Source organism: Cololabis saira, chromosome 18 (assembly GCF_033807715.1).
Source record: "Cololabis saira isolate AMF1-May2022 chromosome 18, fColSai1.1, whole genome shotgun sequence".
Lineage (NCBI taxonomy): Eukaryota > Metazoa > Chordata > Actinopteri > Beloniformes > Belonidae > Cololabis > Cololabis saira.
The window spans coordinates 36,011,161-36,037,288 of NC_084604.1; the positions used below are offsets into that span (position 1 = coordinate 36,011,161).

General features: G+C 40.3%; 2 protein-coding genes across 2 annotated transcripts in view; one reads left to right on the plus strand and one right to left on the minus strand.

Annotated features, from left to right (window-relative positions):
* The window catches only part of aig1 (androgen-induced 1 (H. sapiens)), a 30,021-nt gene extending 15,664 nt beyond the window's left edge, over positions 1–14,357 (plus strand). The window contains exons 4-6 of the mRNA XM_061746452.1: positions 4,266–4,381; positions 4,671–4,837; positions 13,858–14,357. Coding sequence (XP_061602436.1) covers positions 4,266–4,381; positions 4,671–4,837; positions 13,858–13,877 — 303 coding nt within the window. The 3' untranslated portion in view covers positions 13,878–14,357. The remainder of the gene's footprint in view (positions 1–4,265; positions 4,382–4,670; positions 4,838–13,857) is intronic.
* Positions 14,358–20,993: 6,636 nt separating this feature from the next.
* adat2 (adenosine deaminase tRNA specific 2) lies at positions 20,994–24,562 on the minus strand. Its single transcript, XM_061746692.1, has 5 exons — positions 24,314–24,562; positions 22,504–22,608; positions 21,984–22,241; positions 21,219–21,291; positions 20,994–21,104 (listed from the first exon to the last, which is right to left on the minus strand). Exons 1-5 carry the CDS (start codon positions 24,407–24,409, stop codon positions 21,076–21,078), a joined length of 561 nt encoding a protein of 186 aa, XP_061602676.1. The 5' UTR covers positions 24,410–24,562; the 3' UTR covers positions 20,994–21,075.
* Positions 24,563–26,128: the final 1,566 nt, after the last annotated feature.

Below are 26,128 nucleotides of genomic sequence, written 5' to 3' on the forward strand. Positions count from 1 at the left end.
CCATTTTTGGCTTTTGGGTTTACGCGCACTTTTAGTATGAATCCTACTAACTCTTTTATAAATGAGGCCCCTGGAACCTAGTGGTCTGTAGAGGACCTGCAGGTCTGGATCTGGACCCTAGGCCTGTGTTGAAAAAATTGATTTTCCAATTCCAAATCGATTCTCGTATTAATTCCTAAAAATCGATTTGTATGTCTTGTATGTATTTTTTTGTTTCTGCCCAAAAAAGGAATGTTTTGTTGGACACTAGAATAACTGGTGCCATGTTTTTGCCTTTAAATATGTTTAAAGGTATGAAAACATTAAAGTTTTCAGTTATAATTGCATAAATTATCTATATTTCATTACTTTATATGCCGTCTTGGGGTTACATTTGCATAAAATGCTAAAAACCAAATTCTTGACATTTGAATCGATCCCCAGCCCTACGAGAAAGACTAAAAGGAATCAGCAAAAAGCCAATTTAAAAAGGAACGTTAGAGCATTAGGGCCATGCAGGAGAAGAAATATTTGAGAGGGGAAGTTTTTTTTTTATTGTGCACTTCGAGAAAAGAGTCGAAATGTCGAGAAAAAAGTCGAAATTTCGTGAATAAAGTCCAAATTTAGAGAAAAAAGTTGAAATGTCGAGATTAATGTTGAAATACAATTTCAAGAATAAAGTCAAAATTCCGTGAACAAAGTCGAAATTTCGAGAATAAAGTTTAAATACAATTTCGAGAAAAAATTTGAAATGTCGAGAATAATGTCGAGCATTAAAATTCATGCAACAGCTCAAAAAACAGTTTTAATAACACTAACCCAAATCAATATCGGAATCGAGTCGGATCGAATCAAATCTTGATAATCAATTCTGAATCTTAAGAATCAGAATCAAATCGATTCTTGACATTTGAATGGATCCCCAGCCCTGCTCAGACCCATCTTTGATGTTTCCAGTCCAGCAAGACGTCGTGTTTTCGGTGAATCAGACGACCTCAGATGGACTTTCTCCCTCTCTCTCTTTCTCTCTGTTGCCGTCTGGAGTCAAACCCGCAACTTTCATGTCGCATTCCTCCAAAACCCCGAACCGTTTTTTTCCTGATTCCCTCCGAGTCAGCTGTGGGTCGGAGCAGGAAGATGTTTGACCTGGCCAACCCCCCCAGGGGGAATCTGTAAGTGGGTTAGCTGCGATGTTAGCCCCAGACCGCAGGATTGCACCGCCGCCGTTCGCCAAGAACGAGGGAGGAGAGAGGGAGGGATGGAGGGAAGGATGGAGGGATGGGGGGGGGATTTTCCGCGGAGGCGGGAGGCTGGTTGGCTGCTGGACCCAAACCGCAAACCTCGGCGTGGGGAGACGGACGCGGAGAGAGAGGGGGGTGAGAGACGGGGAGATGGACGGAGAGCGAGGGAGGAAAACAAAGAGGCCTGAAAACCAAAATAGAGAATAAAGAGATCTTTATTTACGACGGAGACTAAACTTAAACATGACCGGGAGACTGGAAGAAGTGCAGCGTCAGTGTGTGTGTGTGTGGCTATGTGTGTGTGTGTGTGTGTGTGTGGCTGTGTGTGTGTGTGTGTGTGTGTGTGTGTGTGTGTGTGTGTGTGTGTGTGTGTGTGTGTGTGTGTGTGTGTGTGTGTGTGTGTGTGTGTGTGTGTGTGTGTGTGTGTGTGTGTGTGTGTGTGTGTGTGTGTGTGTGTGTGTGTGTGTTATAGAGTGTGTGTGGAATGCGAGACCCCGGGAGAGTGAATGTTTTCTGTCCTCTTGTTGTTCTTGTTAGTTTGCACATACTTGAGATCCTCGGCGTGACCTTCCCCGCTCCTCCGAGGGAAGCCTGAGCGCCGGCCCAGACAATGAGCGGTTCTGTGTGTCGGCGGTTTGATACCCGGGCCTGAGCGGGTTTGGACCTGGAGGCTGGGACTCAGCTCCGGTCCCAGTTTCCCTGTGGATCCTCCCAGGTCACCTGCCTGCTGGGGTTAGCGGGAGTTCAACCATCGGGGACGTCACGTACAGCTAGTTGGAGCTGCAACAGTCCTCTTTACTAGTCTAGTATTAATAGTCCAGAGTCTAGTATAGTCCAGTTTAACTAGTCTAGGGTAGCCCAGTTTAACTAGAATAGTCTAGACCAGGGGTTGGCAACCCGCGGCTCTAGAGCCGCAGGCGGCTCTTTAGCGCCGCCATAGTGGCTCCTGGAGCTTTTTTTAAAATGTTTGACCTTTTTCTTTCCTTTTTTCTTTTTTTTTTCTTTTTTTTCTCCTTTTTTTCTTTTTTTCTTCTTTTTTTCTTCCTTTTTCCTTTCCTTTTTATTCTCGATATTTCAACTTTTTTCTCAAAATTTTGACTTTTTTCTCGACATTTCGACTTTTTTCTCAAGATTGTACTTCAACATTAATCTCGACATTTCAACTTTTTTCTCGACATTTCGACTTTTCTCTCAATGTGCATAATGAAAAAAAAAATCTTCCCCAAGTTATAACTAATATAGAAACATGCAGCATGTGTTGCCTTCATTCTAAGGCTGATACAAGACTTTTCATTTTTTGCGGCTCCAGACATATTTGTTTTTTGTGTTTTTGGTCCAATATGGCTCTAAAACATTATGGGTTGCCGACCCCTGTCCTAGATGAGTCTAGCTTAACCAGACGTGTCTAGTTTAACTAGTCTAGTCCATCTTTGTGCCTAGTCAAGTCTAGTACAGTTTAAAGACTAGTCTAGAGTAGTCCAATTTAATTAGTCTAGTACAGTTTAACTAGTTTAGTTCAGTTTAACTGGTCTAGTTTAGTTTAACTAGTGTAGTCCAGATTAGTCCAGTTTTAACTAGACTAGTATATACTAAGCTATGATAATAGGTTTATGTTAACAACCTTATTTATTTTTCCATTTACTTTTTATGTCATTTACTGATTTATTCATATTAATCTTTCTTTCTATTTGCCCCTTTTCATCTCTGTTCTACGTTTTCTGTTTCATATGCTTTTTCCCTTCTATTTAATAATGAGTTGTTTATAATAAATACAGTAACCTCCTGAGACCTGCTGCGTTTATGTTTGTATCATTATTTTTAATTTCTCTGCGGGAGAACAAGGCAGCGAGGAAACTATTATCACGGGCATCTTACAAGCATAGTGAGATTTATAGACGCATTTATTAAAATTTTTCACTTCAGTCGGTTTTATTTCTCTGAGTCTGAGCTTTCTCCAGTAATCACAAGATTAGAAATCAGTTTTCATTTTTACTGTATAGATAGATGGATAGATGGATAGATGAGCCGTGTATTGGTGCACCAGCGCCCTCTGGTGGACACCGGTGCAGCTTCTCTTGACACGGTTGTTTCCTGATGTTTGGTTAATTTCCCAAAACAAGTCAGAAACCGCGACCTCCATTAAATGTGGAGGTTTAGCAGGACGACAGGTGTGAGAACACAAACAATATTCTATGTATGGAGACGATTAATTATTGAAGAAAGAAAAAGTGTAAATGTTTGCTTTTTTAAAACTACTTTGGGACAAATTCAACAATCTGGAGGTTATTTGACGATAAAAGCTTGTGAAGGTGCAGTTCCGGTAAACGGCCACCTGATGGTGCAGTTTCCTTCATGGACCCAGAAGCAGTGAGCCCAGAGAAAGTGCAGCAGGTTGATCTAGAACAGGGGTCGGCAACCCAAAATGTTGAAAGAGCCATATTGGACCAAAAAAACAGAAAACAAATATGTCTGGAGCTGCAAAAAATGAAAAGTCTTGTATCAGCCTTAGAATGAAGGCAACACATGCTGCATGTATCTGTATTAGTTAGAACTGGGGGGAGATTTTTTTTTCATTATGCCCTTCGAGAAAAAAGTTGAAATTTCGAGAGAAAAAAAGTCAAAATGTCGAGATTAATGTTGAAGTACAATTTCGAGAAAAAAGTCAAAATGTCGAGGAAATAGTCAAGATTTCGAGAAAAAAGTCAAAATGACGAGAAAAAGTCAAAATGTCGAGGAAAGACTAAAAATTTTGTGAAAAAAGTTGAAATGTCGAGAAAAGTCGAAATGTCGCGATTAAAAAGGAAAGGAAAAGGGAAGAAAAAAAGAAGAAAAAAGGAAAAAAGAAAAGGAAAAAAAGAAGAAAAAGAGAAAAAAGAAAAAAAAGAGAAAAAATGGATAAAGAAGAAAAAAAAGAGAAAAGAAGAAAAAAAGGTCAAACCTTTTTGAAAAAGCTCCAGGAGCCACTAGGGCGGCTCTAGAGCCGCGGGTTGCCGACGCCTGGACTAGAACTTGTTTGTAACCCGTCCCTCTGCTCTGTTTCCTCAGCACACCACCGTCCTGCCGTTCATCATCATCGAGATGCGGACCACCCACCACAAGTATCCCAGGAGGCCGTGGGGCCTGGCGGCCGTGTGCTGCTTCAGCCTGGGCTACATCCTCTGGTGAGGAGCTAACGGTGTTTAGTTTGGTCTGATCTAGTCCAGTTTAACTAGACTAGTCTAGACTAGTCCAGTTTAACTAGACTAGTCTAGTTAAACTGGCCTAGTCTAATCTACTTCAATTTAACTAGACTAGTCTAATCTAGTCCAGTTAAACTAGTCTAGTAAAGTTTAACTAGTCTAATCCAGCTTTGTGCCTAGTCTAATCTAGTCCAGTTTAACTGGACTAGACTGAGCTTGTTAGCTGCTACGGCCCCAGATGAAGCTAGTTTAAATCCCTTCTCTCCTGCAGGACGTGCTGGATCCGCCAGGTGACGGGGATGTGGGTTTACCCGGTTCTGGAGGCCATCGCCCCGCTGGCCCGGCTCGTCTTCTTCGGCACCATGATGGTGGGAATCTGCGTCCTCTACGTCCTCGGAGACGTCCTGAACAGCTACATCTGGGACCTGCCCTGCACAGGTACGATAGCTCACAGGTACGCCCATAGACATATAAAGGCTAGATGACTCGTCCGCGCTGCTGCCAATGCAGAGCGACGTCGTCACACGGCGGCCATCTTTCCACAGGGAGCTCGCTCACTCATAACATTGTGTTTAATGGAGCATGTACTGCTTAAACAACCTTAACTTGCTCAATTTCAACAGATTTTCAAACAGTTTGGTTTGTTATGAACGTCAGAGATGTAGTTATGACACTGCATACTTGTGAATAATTATAAACATTGAAAAACGTACTTTTATATGAAAATAACCAGAAACAGATAGCTATGACATGGTATTTACAGTATATTAAATCAATATTTCTATAGTATTCTTAGTAATATTTATATTTACATTATAACATATATACTGTTGAAGAATATTACAAAGTCCAGTTCAAGAGTCCGCTGTGGGATGAGAGATTTTATTCTAGCCGGCGTTCAGCAGACAGATACAGACAGTGTCTCGTTCGGTGGGCTGACATCGAATGGTTTGTAACAAGCTTTTTTATACAAGAACAAACAACAGAATTAAACAAGTCAGTGTGACAGTCAGAGGCGTGGCCTTGCGGGGGGCTGGAAGTCCGATACTCTCCTGGTGCCTGTCCCAGCAGGGAAACAAGACGCAGGGACTGGAATGACAATGCCTAGGGACATTGAATGAGACAATGCGTTGCCGGCAAGGCGTCGCACCGGTAGGGGTCCTCAGCGGTGCCTGTCCCAGTAGGGATGCGAGACGCAGGGACTGGAATGACAATGTCCAGGGACATTGAATGAGACAATGCGTTGCCGGCAAGGTGTCGTACCGGCAGGGGTCCTTAGCAACTGGAATTGCATGTCAATGAGCTGAGGGGGATATGAGTTCAGGAGCCGTCCGCAGGGCGGCGTCGTGTCCCCGCAGGGGGTCTGCAGGGGGCCTCATCAATTCACAATTTTTTTTTTTTTTTTTTTTAAGTACAGTCAATCTCAATTTTGAACAGAAAGTCTGAATTTTCCTCCTCCACTGACGGTAGAGGTGGAATTACAGTGGAGTACATGATTTTAGTAGTAGTTTGAGCCATACATATTTTGCAAGTGAACCTTAGACATGTAATCAGAAGCCAAATAACAATTAGGAGTACAAGCCCCAATAAAGCAAATTCAAATATCAAGTAACCAACGTGTCCTAACTGTTCTCTAAACCAACCAAACAAACTAGTCGTGACAGGTGTATGTAATGTGTTAGCAATGTTTTTCAAGTGATCTGTTATTTCTTGGATGGTGGCATTGTGGTTAGGTATAAAGGTACAGCATTCAGTTTTAATCACAGCACAAGTTCCCCCTTGAGAAGCTAATAAGTAGTCCAATGCAGCACGATTTTGCAAGGCCATCATCCTTACAGCAGTCATCTCTTGTGAAAGCATAGACATGCCCTTTGCTGTGGTATTTGCTAAGTCTTCAACTGCATGAGATAGGTCCCTTATCTGATCCAAAGCTGCCATGACTCCGTAATTTGGAACGAGGGCACCAAAAAATCTTGTCCATGGTGTTTGGGTGTGAGTGTACAATTCTCTTTTAACAATGCGAACTTTCGGTGGTACAGCGACGATTCTCATGGCTGGTACCACATGGCCCAGACCACATATACCAGACCAATCGTTTGGAAGATATTCGTAAGCCTTCATGCCACAAATCCAGTAAACACCTTTTGGTAGAGGTATGGAACAGCGATTAACCATTGTAGCAAGGTAGTTATAATCCTTAATGGAATCGGGCAGTGGATTTTGGCTTGTTTTAGGCTTAACAAGCGGTTCTTCAGAAGGAGAGTATGTGGAGTCACAGTTTGATATTCCTAGGTGGATAGTTCCTTTGCCTTCAACACACCACTTTAATGTCTTTGGGATCATGGTGAGGGTGAGAGGAATCGGTGTGCTGCAGGAATAACAGCTAGTGTGAATTTTATCACAATACATTTGTCTCATTTGGGGGGGTTTGTGACATTTGCAATGCCCATAAGAGGAATTGAGGTTCAAAATGTAACAGGTGTCACATGAAGTAATGGGCAGAGTCATTAATGGGAGTCCTTCTTTTGTGCTGTGTGGAATGAACCCACACACATAACAGTTATCAGGGTGTGGGCTATTTTCAGCAACCATTTTTGCCAGTTGGAGGTATGTGTTTGTTGAGGGTTGTGTTTCATATATTTTAGGAGTTATTTTCTCCTGGTAAACGGTTAGGTCTCGTTTGTGGTGTTTGCAAGGGTGTCTGTTTTGTTCCTGCGACAGATGTGAGTGTTTTGGCGTGTACAATGCATCTACTTCTGGGCCTCTGTGGCCTGCGCTGCTCCCCTGCTCCTCTGCCAGTCGTCGAAGTCTGGGGTGTTGAAGTCCATCTACTTCTGGGCTGTCTGAGCCTGCGTGGTTTCTTTCACTGGCTCCGACGGTGGTGAGGACGAAGACCCCCAGGAAGAAGATGGTACCAGCTGGTTTCCGGTGCATGGCGGAGGAGTTGTTTTCTTGCAGTGGGATGCGTGGATCCAGATTAGACGCCCCTCACACTTGACGGCGGTGTTGGTGGTGAGCAGGACGTGTTGAGGTTTAGACCAGCGAGGTTTCAGGGCGTTTTTCCGTCGGAACTCCCTGACACAGACCCAGTCGCCGGGTTGGAGGTTATGGCACGGTTTGTCACTAGGAGACTGGACAGCTTTTACTTGTCTGTGGATTGACTGGACAGCAAAAGTTAGAGCAGAACAGAATGATATCATGGATTCATCCATGGCATGGAAGTCCATCTTCTTCATATATACAGAACTGAATTGCTTGGTATGGTCATAGGTCTACCCATAATCCTTTCATGAGGCGTGAGTTTTGTGCTTCCTAATGGGTGTTAACAGGTGTCAACATTGTCCATTTAAGTCCAGTTTAAAATTCTCTGCACATACAAAAACATTTTCATACATGAACATTTTCATACAAGAATAATTTCATATCCCTCACATAATGTCTATTTGCAGAGCTTCAAAAAAAATCACGGTGGGGGGAAGTGTTGATAATGTTTGCAATATATTTATAGGATGCAAATCTTGGAGCTTATCAGTCTTTCAACACTATCTGACACATTCCCCCTTTTGCTCATCTGTGATTGCCAACTGTGATCAGCTATCACGGGTACAAGGATGTGGGTGCAACAACGCGGCCGTCGTTGCTGACCCATAATTGTTTACATTTTTACAACCATGGGAATGCTACAATCCGTTTTTTTTTCTTCACCTCAGTAGTCTTCTTGTAGGAGAGCTACATCATTAGGAGAAACCAGGTCGTTAGCGGGTATAGAAGGGCAAAGTTTTACATAGACAGGTAAGCCAAATTTGGCAGTTTCTTTTGCTGCATGGTCAGCTGAAGCATTGCCTAGTGAAAACAGGGTTGGACTGGGTGTGGGCTTCACATTTAACAAAGCAATAGATGAAGGTAGTTGACAGGCTTGTAACAGTTCACCAATCAATTAACCACATTTATCTCCGAGGATGAGATAAATTCTCGGTTCGCCCACAATATATAAAATCTATAAAATACAATATACACAACCAAAAGCATATCTGGAATCTGTATAGATTGTAACAGTTTTACCTTTTGATCAGTATATATAGTTTCATCCACTTGGGTGGAGCTGGAGGAGGAGGGCACTTTCAACAATTAAGAATTATCACAAATTGTATAACCTGCGTATGGTATTCCATTTTTATAAGCAGAGCCGTCAGTGAGGAAAACAGGAAAGGTCAGGACGAGTGTTAAAGACAGAGGTGTCAAAAGTATTCACATTCATTACTCAGGTAGAAGTATAGATATTAGAGTTAAAAAAAAATACTCCTGTAGAAGTTGAAGTATTGTAGAAGTTGAAGTATCAACTCAAAATTTATTTATTTATTTATTTTTTTTCAAGTAAAGGTATAAAGTACTGGTTTCAAAAGTACTTAAAGTATAAAAGTAAAAGTAATATAAGCGGGGAAAAACCATTAAGGCTAAAAGCCATTGAAAATGAATGCATCTTAGTATAATGCAAATATATTAAAGAACCATATATGTGCATTATTGAGCATTAACATGTGTTTCAGAGACCAGACACGTACAAACCAAATATGTTTATACTTCTCATCCAACCACAACCAAATTCACTCTATCCGGATGGCACAATTTAACTGGATAGTTTTTATTAAAGGCCGAAATGAAATAGAGTAAGGCTGTTTTTAAAACGTAAGGAGTAAAAAGTAAAGATAATTGCGTGAAAATGTAAGGAGTAAAAGTAAAAACCGTCTGAAAAATAATTACTCCAGTGAAGCATACACAACCAAAAGTTCTACTTAAGTAAGGTAATGAGGTATTTGTACTTCGTTACTTGACACCTCTAGTTAGAGATTAGTTATACATGCATTCAGAGACGTTATAGTAGGCCACAGACAGATTTCCATGCACTTACATGATGAAGTTACCATAGGCAGGATAAGATTATGTAAATTGGGATGCTCTGATTTGGCTCTCCTCTCAGCGCTCAACCTGTGTAGGAAACACTTTTGAAAAAGACATTAGTATTTTCATACATTTCAGATTCTTTTTTTTTTTTTTTGCGTTATCCAGCCCTACCATTTGTTGAGGGCAATTAGCAAATATATATATATTTTGCATGTACCCTGGAGGAAATCCATCAATCTGATCTTGTGACAGACCACAATTCTCTTTTTTTGTCAACATTATTTTAGCATAAAGCTCCCTGGGATTATCAATTTTCCCTTTGAACTGTTAAGGCAATAAATTAAAATCCAGTCGTCATCAGAAGTGTCATCGTCATTTGATTCTTTAATCAGTTTCACCGGATAAAGGTTTTGATTTTATCATTTAACTGGTTCTCTAATTTCATTTTCGTCTGCGTTGTGTTTTTAAATCTTTCCTTAGTAAAGCCATCAGCTTTTTATTTATTTATTTTTTATTTTTTCGTTTATTTCGGCATGTTTATATAGACACATTTCATCTCCAGAACATTATACACTGCATACTCAGCACATGACGAAAAGGGTACGGGAGAAGCTGACGCTTATCAAAGTCCCGCCCCGTTCTATGTAAGATTCATGATCACATCAACAACAGAATTCAGTAAGATACATAGTTTACCACATAGCAATTTGTCTAATTTCATCCTTCACAGTCCAGATAGCATGTATGTTTGTACACGTGTCCAGTCCACTCATCCTGATCACCGTTCCTGTGATTTACTACTGTGTCCACTGTTCAGTTATTTTAATGTCCAAGCCTCTTTTTGCATGCAATCCACTTTGCAATGGAGGTGCGTGTGTCGATGCAGATTTTGATTAGTCGCTGTCCTCTGGCTCTCTAGCCGCCTTTGCCCCCTCCGCTCGTACTGACTTCATCTCCTCCCGAGCTTTGGACACCTCCGACCATACACTGGTCAGTCTCTCCTGGATGTCAGCGAGGCCAGAGAGCAGCTTTGCCTGATCAGCTCTCACTTTTCTCAACTTTTGTAGCATCCAGACCCCGCCAAGCCCTAGGATCACTAGGCCCACCGTCATGCCCGTGAATATATAGACGTCTTCCACGTCTTCTATATCCAACACCCCAAGACACACTACTTTCCACTTATTCCAGCTGTCCATGGTGTATCCCGCCAAGAATGTCCCATCTGGACAGGCCGGTTCCCTTGTCCCAGCACGCCGTGTAGAAAAAATCTTGTCAATAGCATTTACTGACCAGTTCAGAATCTCCATTCTTGATTTTATGTTCTGCTTGGTCGGATTTAGATCAGTAAGCGAAGCTATTTGGGATTCTGCATTACGGCGTCTACTTTCATCCCTCCAAAAATCTGAGGGAGTTTGAAGTGCTTTTGTCCATTTGTTTGAGAATTTAATTTTTCCTTTAAATTTTCTAATCTAGTCCGGTCAAAGGTCCCACTTGGGGGAAATTTTAAGAGACCGTCGTCTTTAGTTATCTTAACCCATGTTTTAACAAACTTAGTGCTATTGGTACCGTAGTTATCGTACATGTATTTAGAAGGACCAGTCAACTCTTCCTCTGACTCTTTGCTGAGAAAACTTCCCATTTTTCCTTCTGTAAGATCCCTCCCAGAGAAAAAAAAAAACTTCAATTACACTTACTTTTACCCACAAATCACTTTCTGATTCTTCCAACCATCAGTCTACTTGAGCCTACAAATCATTCGGCTTAATGTAAGGAGAGCGAGTCGATTCTTACTGAAATGAAATATACCCCAAGTATTTGGGAGAGCTAGTCATCCCCATTTATAAAATAAAACCAGTTCTTCTACATATATGTCCGTTTTCCACAAATAACTCAGTGTTCCAACACTTTTATGGACCTCACGTCCTGCATATGCAAGTCCCACTGGACTTAGTTTTGGTACTCAGACCAACCATTTCGTTCTGGCCATTTCTTTCTTTTTAATGTTACCCGAGATATTAAACCTTTTTAGAAGAGCGAGTCAATTCTAAGGCAGGAGAAGCAGAACATTCTCACAACACAATCAAATTCAAGTGTTGTGAAATTGTCAGCATTCCTAAAACATCTCTACAATAACCTTCCCAATAACACAAAATAATAATAAAAAATATAACCTTCACAACCACACAGCGGACTTACCTAAATTTAAGGATAACGTCAACTTTCTCTGGCACTCCAGTTCACAGACTTTCGACAACAGCCCAGAAACAATAATTTGGGATTTTGAAAATGGATCCCTTACCTCTGATTTAATTTAGATAGAAGTCGCTGGTTGTGTCGTTGGTCTGGAAAAAGGAGTTCCCATCGAAAGTCTATTGTCATCCGGGTCAACGGCACCAAATTGTTGAAGAATATTACAAAGTCCAGTTCAAGAGTCCACTGTGGGATGAGAGATTTTATTCTAGCCGGCGTTCAGCAGACAGATACAGACAGTGTCTCGTTCGGTGGGCTGACATCGAATGGTTTGTAACAAGCTTTTTTATACAAGAACAAACAACAGAATTAAACAAGTCAGTGTGACAGTCAGAGGCGTGGCCTTGCGGGGGGCTGGAAGTCCGATACTCTCCTGGTGCCTGTCCCAGCAGGGAAACAAGACGCAGGGACTGGAATGACAATGCCTAGGGACATTGAATGAGACAATGCGTTGCGGGCAAGGCGTCGCACCGGTAGGGGTCCTCAGCGGTGCCTGTCCCAGTAGGGATGCGAGACGCAGGGACTGGAATGACAATGTCCAGGGACATTGAATGAGACAATGCGTTGCGGGCAAGGTGTCGTACCGGCAGGGGTCCTTAGCAACTGGAATTGCATGTCAATGAGCTGAGGGGGATATGAGTTCAGGAGCCGTCCGCAGGGCGGCGTCGTGTCCCCGCAGGGGGTCTGCAGGGGGCCTCATCAATACATATATATTATTACCTTATAACATGTATTTATATTATGACATTATAACATGTTTATACATTATTACATTATGATGTATTTATATTATTACATTATAACATGTGTATATATAAATTATGACATTATAACATGTTATAATGTGTGTGTGTGTGTATATATATATATATATATATATATATATATATATATATATATATATATATATTACAACATATTATTACATGTGTGTATATATATTAAGTCGGTTTTCGAAAAGAAAAGATACAATTTCAACATGTCCAAGCATCCCGAATCATACCCACCCCTAATGACGTTTATAATAAACCAAACAGTCAAGATTTCAGCAAGTTATGAGTATTTTTGTCTGTACAGACCACTCACCCTCCAACAGCAACAACGATAACGCACCAAAGAGTGTCCTGTGGTAAGATGGCCGCCGGTGAACGACGCTGGAGACTCCGCCTTGAGTCCTCTAGGCTTTATATATATATATCTATCTATGGGTATGCGGCTCACAGGTACGCTAGCTCAAACATCCCACAGGGTTTTGAGAAAAGGTCCAGAAAGCTTTTACTTCCTCTTAATGTGCAGCACTGTGTTGTGAACACGCCCACCTGTCAATCACAGCTAATGATTGACAGGTGTAATAAATATAAATTGATAGTTTTCCAAGGAAAAAATTTAGAAATTCTGTCTTTATATACTTTTACATTTACAAGAGAAAACTCCAATATTTGAGCTTCATTTTGGCAAAAACTTGAAGAAAAAACCTCTAGAATCCCAACTTAATAAAATTGAAAATTTGTAAGGAAAGAAATTTGGATTTTATAAACTTTAACGTAATTAACTAAGAGAATTGAAAAAAAGAAGTCAAATTCTTTATGTATTTTAAAATTAAACAAAAAACCAAGACTTTCTGATTTTCTAAAATGAAAAGACTTTTGACTTCATAGGAGCACGTTTGCAAAAAAGAACTTGGAAATTCACTTCATTAAAGCAAAGGTTTCTTAAAGCAATCTCCGACTTTCGGACTTCAGATTTGTGAGAAAACTCAGTAAATCGGACTTTTAATATAAATTGATAGATTTACAAGGAAAAAAGTCAGCAATTGTGTCTAAAATCCCCAATTTGAGACAAAAAAAACGGTTCGGTTCGCGAAAGAAAACCCAAAATGTTTGACTTTAACTCACAAATGTATCAATAAAAACACAAAGAAATTTTATAAAATCAGAAATTTACATGAAAGAAAAAAATCTGACTTTATAAAATCTCAAATTTCAAGAGAAAAAATGTCATACTTAATAAAATATCTGAGAGAAAACCCTCAATTTCTAAGTTCTTGTCAGTTTGGAAGAGAAAACACTGAAATTTGGACCTTTTAAACTTTTACATTTGTTGCAGATAAATCAGAAATTCTGGTTTATAACTCGACGGTTGAGACATTTTTGTATTTATAAAAATAAACTTTTAAGGGACGGAATTTGTCCGTTCTTTAGGCGGACGGAAGTGAATATGGGTTATTTTATTTTATCTTATTGTGTTTGTTTGACCTTTTATCTTGTCTCTGCGTCTCCGTCCGTCTTTGTGTGTCGTCCTCTCAGAAAAGGTCAAAGGTCAGTGACGTCCTGAAGACGAGTCCTGCCGCGCCCACTCAGGACAGCGAGAAGAAACCAGTGACCTCGGGAACGACTGACCTGTGAACGGTTTCCATAGCAACACCAACGATAGCATCAATGTTGAAACTATGAACAAAGAGACGTCTTTTCTGTGATTTTGTTTTTGTTTCTTGTTTTTTTTTAACGCTAAACGGCATAAAAATGACCGTAAAAGTACACGACACGTCGACAAACCGCACACACAAGCACAACACACACAGGGAAACAGGGAAAGAAACACACAAACTCCTTCTGTAATCTGCTTTTTTTTATAGAAGATCTGCTCCTTAGCGGGTTGAAACCCTCCGGAGCTTCTGCAGAGCTACTGAATGTTCCAAATATGCTGAATTAAACATCATTATTATTATTAATTATTATTAATAATCATCCCATGAGACGCCGCATGTACGGAGAAACGTGAGGTTGTTAATAAAATACAAATTAAATCGCCTGGTTTCTTCTTGTTTTGGTCCAACTGGAGAAAAGGGTGCAGTTCCTCCCGCGGCCACTGGGTGTCGCCGTTTCACTACAAAACGTACCTGCCAACTTCCCTCCAACACAGAGCTTCATTCTTCTTTCTTTTATACAAGACATTTTTATATGTTCAAATACATTTCTAGTTAGTCTAATTTAAATGTCAGCTCCCTCTCGGCTCGTCCAATGAGAATGCAGCATCGTGGGTCTCCTGAGGTTCCGACTCACGTCATCTCACTCCTTCTCCAGGTGTAATAAATATAAATTGATCATTTTCCAAGGAAAAAGGTCAGAAATTCTGTATTTATATACTTTTAGAGGAGAAAACTCCAAGATTTTAGCTTTATTTTAGAAAATATTTGAATAAAAAACCTAATTCTTCTTTTATATATTTTAAAAATTTGCCAAAACAATGTAGAATTTCAGATTTTCTAAAATCACAAATTTTGAAGAGAAAACCTAAACAATTTTGACTTCAGAGGAGTCAGACTCACTTCATTAAATCAGAAGTTTTTTAAAAGACTCGTGAGAAAACTCGGTAATTTGGACTTTTGATATAAATTGATAGATTTCCAAGGAAAAAAGTCAGGAATTGTGTCTAAAATCTGAAATTTGAGACCGAAAAAATCTGAAATTACGGATTAGTAAACTTGACAGTTTGTGATTAATATAAATATAGATTGATAGTTTTACAAGGAAAAAAAGTCAGAAATTCTATATTATCTACCTCTAGAATCCTGACTTAATAAAATTGCAAATTTGTGAGAAAAAAATTTAACTTTTTAAACTTTAAAGTAATTAACTAAGAGAATTGAAAGAAAGAAGTCAAATTCTTCTTTTATATATTTTAAAACTTAACAAAAAAACTTAGAATTTCTGATTTTCTAAAATCACAAATTTTGAAGCGAAAACCTAAACAATTTTGACTTCATAGGAGTCAGACTCACTTCATTAAATCAGAAGTTTTTTAAAAGACTCTCCGACTTTCCAACTGCAGATTTGTGAGAAAACTCGGAAATTCTAACTTTTAGTATAAATTGATAGATTTCCAGGGAAAAAAGTCAGGAATTGTGTCTAAAATCTTAAATTTGAGACCAAAAAAATCTGAAATTCAGGATAAGTAAACTTGACAGTTCATGATTAATAAAAATATAAATGTAAATGATAGATTTCTAAGGAAGAAAGTCAGAAATTCTATATTTATATACTTTTACATTTACAAGAGAAAACTCAAACTCAACTTGGCAAAAACTTGAAGAAAAAACCTCTAGAATCCCAACTTAATAAAATTGAAGATTTGCGAGGAAGAAAAATGGGATTTTATAAACTTTATCGTAATTAACTAAGACAATTGGAAAAAAAGAAGTCAAATTCTTTATGTATTTTAAAATTAAACAAAAAACTTTCTGATTTTCTAAAATTACAAATTTTGAAGATAAATTGCTTTTGACTTCATAGGAGCACGTTTGCAAGAAAGAACATGGAAATTCACTTCATTAAATCAAAAGTTTCTTAAAGCAATTTCCGACTTTCCGACTTCAGATTTGTGAGAAAACTCCATCTGAAATTGAGGATAAACTTGACAGCGGTTCGTGAATTAAAACTCAAAATGTTTAACTTTAACTCACAAATGTATCAATAAAAACACAAAGAAATGCATGAAATCAAAAATGTATGTATTTATGTAAATTGATAGATTTCCAAGGACTCGTGTCATCTCTCAGTCCTTCCTTCAGTCGTTGCCAGGGCTTTGATCGCCCAGCCCCGTCGCCATGGCAACGCTGGGACCACATCCGGCCGCTGTTGTGGGCTGAAGGAGGAAGTGATGTCACTTCCTGTCACCAAGCTTCCTCGTTTGTTGAGACGGCAGTTCAGACGAGATCCTGCAGCCCCGGAGCCGTCCAGACGACCCGGAGGAGAACCGGAGAGAACCAGAGGAGAACCGGAGGAGAACCGGAGGAAATCTGGAGGAAACCTGGAGGAGAACTAGAGGAGAACTAGAGGAGAACCGGAGGAGAACTAGAGGAGAACCGGAGGAGAACTAGAGGAGAACCGGAGGAGAACTAGAGGAGAGAACCGGAGGAGAACCGGAGGAGAACTAGAGGAGAACTAGAGGAGAACCGGAGGAGAACTAGAGGAGAGAACCGGAGGAGAACCGGAGGAGAACCTGAGGCGAACGGGAGGAGGACCAGAGGAGAGAACCGGAGGAGAACCGGAGGAGAACCGGAGGAGAACCGGAGGAGAACCGGAGGAGAACCGGAGGAGAACGGGAGGAGGACCTGAGGAGAACCTGAGGAGAACCGGAGGAGAACCTGAGGAGAACCTGAGGAGAACCGGAGGAGAACGGGAGGAGGATCGGAGGAGAGACCCGGTCCCATCGTTTGGGTTCCGATCGGAGCAGCACTCTAGAGGAAACTTCACCAGTGGGTGAATCCGGTTCTGGAGGGTTCTGAGGTGGTTTTGGTCCGATCTTCCTTCCAGCGTTGCTTCAGCTCACTGAGGTGGTTTCATATCTGCATCTCAGCCGGCTCCGGGTCTGGACTTAGACCGGGTCACTCCTGAACCAGGACTCTTCTTCTTTCGTGTGAGGCAGCTAGGCAATGTCGCTCAGCCGCTGCAGCCAGCTCTCTGTGTCGGGACTCAGGTCATTCAGGTCAAGGTCATTGGGTGGGGGGAAGGTGGGGCACTCGTGGATGATGTGGTGGGCGGTCTGTTCCTCGGCTCCGCATGGGCAGGCTGCTGATGGGCGCAGGCCCCAGCGGTGCATGGTGGCGTTGAAACGGCCCACACCCGTCCGTAGCCGGTTTAGTGTTGTCCAGTCCTTGCGAGGAAGGTCAGCGCTCGTGTTTGGGTTGACTGAGAGTTGAGGGGGTCGGGGGGTCTCCTGCCAGCTGGTTCTCCATACTTCGAGTGTGTTGAAGGGGGTTCCACCAGAAATTGCTGGGTGGCGGGAGAACGGGCGCCGGGAAGGTAGACGCTGGCGACCAGGGTCTTGGGAGTCTGCCACGAGTTTGTGCAGGAGATGTGTTGGATCCTGCGAGGCCTTGCTCACAAGTCTGTGTGTGTGGTTTTCCCTGCGTAGAGCGGCTGGTGCGATGCCAGATAGTACCGGGAGGAACTCCGTTGGGGTGGGTTTCAAGCAGCCGGTGACAATCCTCATGGTCTCGTTGAGGGTGGTGTCGAGTTTCTTGGCATGCGCACTGCGACTCCATGCAGGGGAGGCGTATTCTGCCGCGCTGTATACCAGGGCAAGGGCGCCGGTTCTTAAGGTAGAGGCACTTGCTCCCAGAGACGACCCTGCTAGTCGGCGTAGGAGGTTGTTCCTGGAGGAGACTTTAGCACGCAACGATTCAAGATGTTGTTTGTACGTTAGCTGCCTGTCCAGTTTCACTCCAAGGTATGTGGGGGTTGGGTTGTGCGGCAGGGGTGACCCATTGACGTTAACTGTGAGTTGGCGGCGAGCCTCCTTGGTGTTGAGATGGAAGGCTGTGGAGGATGTTTTTGCGACACTCAGCTTCAGTCTCTACATTTTCAGGTACCCTGCTATTTGTGACATGTCTGAGGTTAGGGTCTCCTCTACTGTTGTCCAGTTACTGTCAGAGTGTAGGAGGGCCAGGTCGTCCGCGTATCCGTACTGCCTTGATGTTGTGTAGGGGAGATCGCTGATGTATACGTTGAACAGCAGTGGGGCCAGTATTGATCCTTGGGGGACTCCGTTTTTGAGGCGCAGAGGGCGGCTGGACTGACCATCACTTGTCTTCAGTATGAAGCTGCGGTTGGAGAGGATAGTACATATAAATCGTACTAGGTGGCGGTCTGGAACACCCCGGAGGAGCTTCAAGGTAAGGCCCTGGTGCCAGACGGTGTCATAAGCCGCAGTGAGATCCACCAGGACAACGCCTGCTTTGTGGCGTTTTTCGAAGCTGTCTTCGATGTCGTTTGTCAGCTTTACGATCTGGTGGACGGTGCTGCGTCCGCGGCGGAATCCTGCTTGTTGGTCGGGTAGTTGGGGGTCTATGGTGGGGTCCAGGCGGGCTAAAAGAAGTCGCTCCAGGACCTTGAATGGGACACAGAGAAGTGAGATTGGGCGGTAGTTCTTGGGGTTGTCAACCAGGACTCTGGTATCAGACCTCACATGTCTCTGGTCTACAAGGGACTTCCTGGTCCATCAGGGACCAGATCCAGGACCAGGTCCAGGTCCAGACCAGCATCCCTCCACCTCCGTGCTTGATAGTAGTTCTGATGAAGTTCTGAATCAGTTTTAGTGCAGAAAAGAAACAGAAACTAAAACGGTTTCAAGAGTAAAGAGACGTTTGTAGAGAAGAAATGAAAGATAGAAGTGAAAATAAACAGGAAGGAAGGAAGGAAGGAAGGAAGGGAGGAAGGAAGGAAGTTAAAACCGCTAAAAGCAGGAAGGAAGACGAGCAACAACAAATATAATATGATATGAAGGAGGAAGTTACAGCAGGACACACACACTCACACATGTATGAGTCTTTCACTTCCTCTCAGACACACACGTGTACGTGTGTACGTGTGTGTCTGAGAGGAAGTGAAAGACCTGAGGGGTATTCCAGGAAGCAGGTTCAACAAATTCCGAGTTTAAACCTGAACTCTGAGTTGACTTATCCTGAGATAGGAAAATCTGAGTTTTCGGTTCCAGAAAAGCGGATATGAGTTAGTTCAATCAACTCTGAGTTTGTTAAACTCGAGTTAAAAAGCCATCATTAGTAGAGCCCTGAAACAAGGATTCACCATGGGAACCGGCGACAACAAAAGAGCGACATACTTTTTCTTTTTTCTTTTTAAACTTTATTTAACTTTATTTAATGTTTGAGGAAACATTAGTTTGCATCTGAAGATCCACATACTTCACGCCACTGGAGTTAGAAGTGTTAATACGTGCGTATGGCGAGTATGAGAGCATATTTCAGAAAAAAAACACGAAACACGAGGAGAGAAATGGCGTGGGGGAAAGTTGCTGCAGTCAATGTGTAAGTTTGAATGCAGTATTCATTTAACATTTAAGTGTTTCTCAATCCTGGTCCTTGTGGGCCCCTGTCCTGCATGTTTTAGATGTTTCCCTGCACCAACACACCTGATTCTAATTAAAGGTCCTAATTAGCTTGTCACCAAGGTCTGCACAACTCTGTTGATGACACAGGTACTTTTATCATGGTGCGCTGAAGCAGGGTAGCATCTAAAACATGCAGGGCAGGGGCCCATGAGGACCAGGATTGAGAAAGCACACGGTCTTATAGTATTACAGATGAAAGCAGTGGTGGAATGGTATTGAATGAAATTTTATTGTCATTTAGATCACACACGGTTTCAGTCGAAAATGTTTTTTTTAATTTTTTTTTATGCATTTATGGAATTACTCTGTGTCTATTTGTATTGATTTATTCTATTACTTAATACATATAAAATAACTACAAATGCATATCAGAAAAACATTATGGTTTTCACTAGGTATTATCTTTCCCAACACTTATTACACTTATTGTCAGATATTTTTCTGCTCTCTGCTGCTTGCCCCATTGGCTGAATTGACGCCACTGAGGGAGGAGACGGAGAGAAACTCAGGCTTTATTGAAGTAAACCTGCTAGCGAGCAGGTCAGGTTCACAGGCTCAGTTGCCGTAGTAACTGACTCAGAGTTTGAGTTAACTCGCTTTCTGGAACTGAAAACTCTGGATTTCCCTGATCTCAGGCTTAACAAACTCAGGATTTGCACTAAACCCGCTTCCTGGAATACCCCTCAGGTCGCTGTGGTGCAGCCGTGCACGTACATACGTGCACTCACTCACACACACACTTCTCTTATTCTCAGAAAAGACGACACAGGAAGTGTTAGACACGTAGATTCTGAAAACCAGAAGATCAGCAAGAACCAGATCCTACTACTACTACTAATGCTACTACTACTACTACCACTACTACTATTACTACTACTACTGCTACTATTACTACTACTATTACTACTACTGTCATTTAGCAGACGCTTTTATCCAAAGCGATTTACATCTGAGAACAACACAAGCACAAAATCACATAGGAGGTCCAGCTGGATCAGTGCTGGTCAGACTGATGAGAGTCCAGTTGGACACTGGTGCTGCCATGCTAATGCTAGAATATATATATATATATATATATATATATATATATATATATATATATAATCTTTTTTTTTTTTAATTATATTTTTTTTACTTTATTTAACAAGAACAATGACAAATTCAGATGTAAACACAAGTACATCAAATTGAGAGAACTCCTATTAAATTGAGATTGTATAAAGGGAAAGGAAGACAATAAATAAATGAATATAAAAATAAATAAATAGATAAAGAATGAGGAAAAAATAAATAAATGAGTACTTAAATAATGAATAAGGAAGGAAACTCATATTGACAAGTACAAGGTGTTCAGGATAAATTGACAGTTGTATTTATGTGTTTTAGACGCTGTTGAAATAAGGAGATTTCATTTTTAAGTCCATGAAGGGGATTTAGCGTAGAGACACTTGTGAATATAGTATTTTGTAAAAATATTCAAATTATTCACAAAATTTAAGTGAGTCTCACAGCAAAACACAGAAGTAGGATATCTTTTTTAAATGAAAAGTGTTTATTATAAAAATAAGTAAATGTAAACAATTTACACATTTAATTGGATGTTTTTCTTGAGGTCAGTCCTTCCTGGTTTTAGGTTTGGGTGCTGAAACAGAATCAAACAAAAGCATTGTTGTTTAATCGTAGAGACAAAAGTGATAGAAGAGAGAGGAAGAAGAAAAGAGAGACAGAACTAGAGGAGGAGAGGCGGTTCTGGTACCGTTGGGGTTTTCCTGCCGGTAGAAAGTCTTCAGCATCTCCACGGCTTCGTCTCCTCTGTGACCTGAAACACACTGAACAGAAAAGACCGGGTCAGTCCTGAGGCTGAACCCGGGGTTCAGGTCTGAGCGCCGGGACCGACTCGGGCTAGTGTTGTCCCGATCACGACATTTTCAAAACATCGGTATCGGCCAAAAAAGTATCGGGACATACCTAGTTATTAATGATTTTAATATATATTAAAGCGTTTTATATATCGTTGCATTTAACGTAACGAAGTAAGCAAAACTAACATGGTTTACATGTTTGAATTGTGAAATGTTATACATGTTCATGTTCATTAAGCTGCTGTTATTCATTTCATTCAGAATGTTGCACTAAGGTTAAGCCAAAAAGTATTTTAATTTTCTTGTGTTTGTGAGTTTGACTGGATGTCATTCAAATACCTCTTTTGAAGTTACATTTATTTATTTTTGTTATTGCACTATTCTGCTCTTTTTGTTTTAGTTTACAATTTCTTTTTACATTTTGTGGCACCAGAGCTGATAATCTTTGTTGAAATAAATGTCCATGTTGTTTCCACTGGACAATAGAAGAAACTTGGGATCATTTAGTTTTAGTCCTCTTTTCTTTTCTTTTTTTAATTCATTGCCAAAATGTATCTGATCGGGAATACCGGTATATCGGGAGCCAAAAAAAGTGATCGGATTAGGAAAAATCGGGATCGGCAGAAACTCAAACTCAAGTGATCGGGACCGGCTCGGACCTTGAATGGGGTCCCGGTCTGGGGCAGGTCGGCCGAGGAGACGTCCAGGACCGAGCCGCAGCCTCCGAAGCGCTCGTTGCTGCAGCCGTAGACGACCAGCGGGATCTGCAGCAGCCGCAGCGCCGCCGCGCACATGACGCACGGCTCCACGGTGACGTACAGGGCCACGCGTCTGCACACGCTCCGCAGGTCGCGGTCGCCACGGCGACACCAGTCCATCACCTGGTCCAGGGCAACCATCTCAGCGTGACGGGTCGCCTGGAACACACAATTGGGAAAAAATGCAAATTAAGGGAGAGACAAAAGTGTGTAAAAAAAACACCCTAAATATGTTTAGAACTACAAATGTACAAAAATAATTTCAACATTAACAACATTTAATGATTTTAATGCTTTGTCTAGATCCACATTACACACATCAGTTTTGTCCTGTATTGTTAAATGTTATAACAGCAAATTTAATCAAAAGATTGTTATGTAATTGATTGTTGCAAAGCTGCTTAAAGAGAGTTTTCCTCACGTTCTTGGTTTCGTTGACCTCGTTGCGTCCCTTCCCCACCACGGCGCCGTCGTAAACCATCAGACACCCGACGGGAACCTCCCCATTCTGCAGGGCGTCGTGTCCCTGCAGAGAGTTCAGCACAGAGTTAAACAGAGCACGATGCTCCAACTTCCTCCGGGGTTTCAGGATTCAAGATCCAACATTCTTTACTGTCATTGTTCATATTTCATAACACTGAAATTACAGGTGCTTCATCGCAGGTGCTGGTGCTAATATCAGTGCAAGATAAGTAAAGAAATAAATAAATGAAGATAAAGTGCGAGATACCAACCTCCAGAAAAGCAAAGAAACAACAGAAAAGCAAAGAAACATTAACAGATAGTCAATCGCACTTATAAGCTTTAAAAAAAGCTTTACAAACCATTTTCTTAAAAACCAAAAGAGAATGACATGTTTATAAATTTATGTTGGCATCATTCCAGAATTTAACTCCAGTAATGGAGACACATCTCCTTTTCATACCTTTTTTAGCTTTTTATACAGTGAAATTGCAGACACCTCTAAGATTATAACGAGTCTCCTGAATTGAAAAGAACCTCTGTATTGGGTCAGGGAGCATTTTTGATTTTGCTCTGAACATAATTTGCATGATTTTATAATAAAACAAATCATAAAATTTCATAACATGAGAATTTAGAAAAAGTGGATCTGTGTGAGCTTATAGTAATCAGCCTTATTGATGATACGTATGGCTCGTTTTTGAAGTTTTATTATTGAATTTAAGGTGGTTTTAAAGGTGGATCCCCACAATTCCACACAGTAAGATAAATAGGGAACATGTGACATCGTCACATATGAGGATGTTAGAATCTGTTCTGTTCCTGCATTCAAGTTAAAAAGCAAGAGCTCAACACCTCTGATAGTGTCTCTTAACGCTGGATTAATGAGCTAGTGTCTTACTGTACTCCTGAAAATATAAAATAAATATATAAATATATAATATAATAAGGTTCTTCTGGAACCTTCCAGAAGAATTTGGGGGGCCCTTTATTGATCTTCTGGGATGGTACGTGTTGTTTTTGTGTGTGTGATTAATCCTTCTTGCATCTGACATGTTTGTGACCTGTTATTTTAATGAGTGCCTTCTACATTATTTGACTGAAGTCATTGTTATCCTGTCTATCCTTTATCGTCTTGTGTAATCTCCTTGAAATTATTTTGTTTGTGTTCATTTGGTTTGTTGTTTAGTCGTTTATTTTTTGTTTGTTTCTTAATTATTAAATTGTACTCTTTATCGTTATTCATATATCCGATCATTTTTCTTTTGTGTAAATTCTTTGTAATTTTCATTTATTTCTATCATCTACAGATTTCTAACTACTCATTTGTATATTTTGTTCTTATAAGTATGATATTAAATTGTATGTTAACTATGTTAACACCTGATAAGCTCTTTGAATTTTCGCCTCTTCCCGCACTTTTATTTGTGTAATTTTTAACTGTGTAAATAAATACATATATAAAAAAAAATCTAAAAATCTACATGTATATTAGATGTGTTTCCTTATTGTGTTCAGAATTTTATTATTTGTCTTTTTCCTTCTTTCTTTTTTCTTGGAAGCATATGCTAGCATGTGTTCTCATATGTTCATGCAATTTTTTATTTGTTTATTTTTTTCATTTCTTTTTGCTTTTTCTTAAATTATAAAACAGGTATTATTTGCACAAACTTGTATTACTTGATGCACAAACATGCTGCAATGAGAAAAAATGTTAATAAAAACAAAATATTAAAAAAAGAAATATTTAGAGGATTAAAACCACTGACCATTTCAAAAGCTTTGGACATAAACTTCTCGATTTCTTCATCATCCGGACTAAAACCCTCCGCAGACTCGGTGTCGTTATTCTCCCTCGTTTCCATCGCAGCTGTTCTCCAAACAAACCGAATAAATATCCAACCAAACGTAGGTTTATGACGACGTAGTTTTCAACTGTGGGGCATAATTTTAAGTTTTTTTTGTGGTACAACTTTCCTTCTTTGGAGGTGTAAACCTCCTGCTGCAGAACCGACAGGGGGAAGAAAATATTAGACGCACCGTCTGACCACGTGACCGGAAAATCTCCGCCGGATGTATAAAAAATAAGATAAAATAAATCTGCCAGTGGAACAAGATTTTTTTGCTTGTAATGAGAAGATAAATCTTATCCCACTGGCAGATTTTTCTACTTATTTCAAGTGAAAATGTACTTGAAACAGGTGAAAATTGTCAAATAAGTTATTTTTCTGGTGATGACTCTTGTTTTAAGTGTAATGGGATTTTTTTGACTAAAAATGAGACATTTTAATTAGAAATAAGACAAATATTCCTAGTAAGATTTTTAGTTTTTGCAGTATATATATATATATATATATATATATATATATATATATATATATATATATATATGACTGAGAAAACTCAATTAACAGGTGATAATAATCTACTTTTGACAATAACTATTTAGTCTACAACTTTACATAAATGATTCCCATGACGTGAGTCATGTGACTAATGTCAACGTTTCATGTCAATGTTCGTTGCGAAATTGACTTGGTTATTTCATATTTAACGCTAGTTAGACCTGAAGGATAAATTAGTGACAATAACGAAGTCTAAAGCTGGAGATTGTAACGTTCCAGCTCGGCCTAACGTTACTCCTTTCATCAACCGTAAACACGTGTAGCTAAAAACCCAGTCAGGAATTGGTTAATAAGGTGAAAGGAAAAGCAAGTTCAGTTGAAGTAAAGTGACACGGGCACTTATAATGACACGTGTCAAATAAAGTGACAAATATAGTTAGATGATATGAGAAAGAAAACCCTTAGTTAGAAATAATGAAAAACAACTGGAGTAACTGCTCTCCACTTGCTCTTCTCCGTCGCTGTTTTCTTGAGATGAGGGAACTACTTCAGGGATTAGGACTTAACCTTCGTGAGCCATATGACACAGATTATTCATGTGTAAGTGTGCGCAAGGTCACAAATCCAAAATGATGTTTGGGTTCTTTTTAATCTATGTTTTAGTTTTCTGTAACTCCTGCAAAGGCTAAAATATATTCAGTCCCAACAGTAAATATCATGAATTTAGACCCAGCAGAGCGAGCGGCAACAAACCGGAGTGATGGAAAGAGCAGATTGCTACAAAGTCACAGACTAGTACGTTCAAGAAAAGAGAGAAAAACAAGCGACAGATAACGTAGAAACATTTGGACACATTTTAATGTAACTGAAACTTCAAGGGCAAACTTTGCTAAATTAAAATGTCATATCAGTCCGGCTCCACAAACAACCTGCGTGTTAGAGGAGAAAAGACGAGCAAAGGGAACAAATATGGCACCTTTTGTAGTGGGTGTCTATGTTTGTATTTAATAGTTTATTTTTGTAGCATGAATATTAAAAGGAATATAAATAATACATATTCAATGTAATGTGTTTTTTACATTAGTATTTCATTTTACTAGACGGTCTCGGGTCTCTGGGTCTCTCCAGGTCTCAGACTCGGATAACTGAGAGTCCGTTGCACCAAGGTGACAGAATCTGGTGATCAGCAGTTCTTCCTCTTGTTAATGTACAGTTTTGTAAATTATTTGTATTTTACAT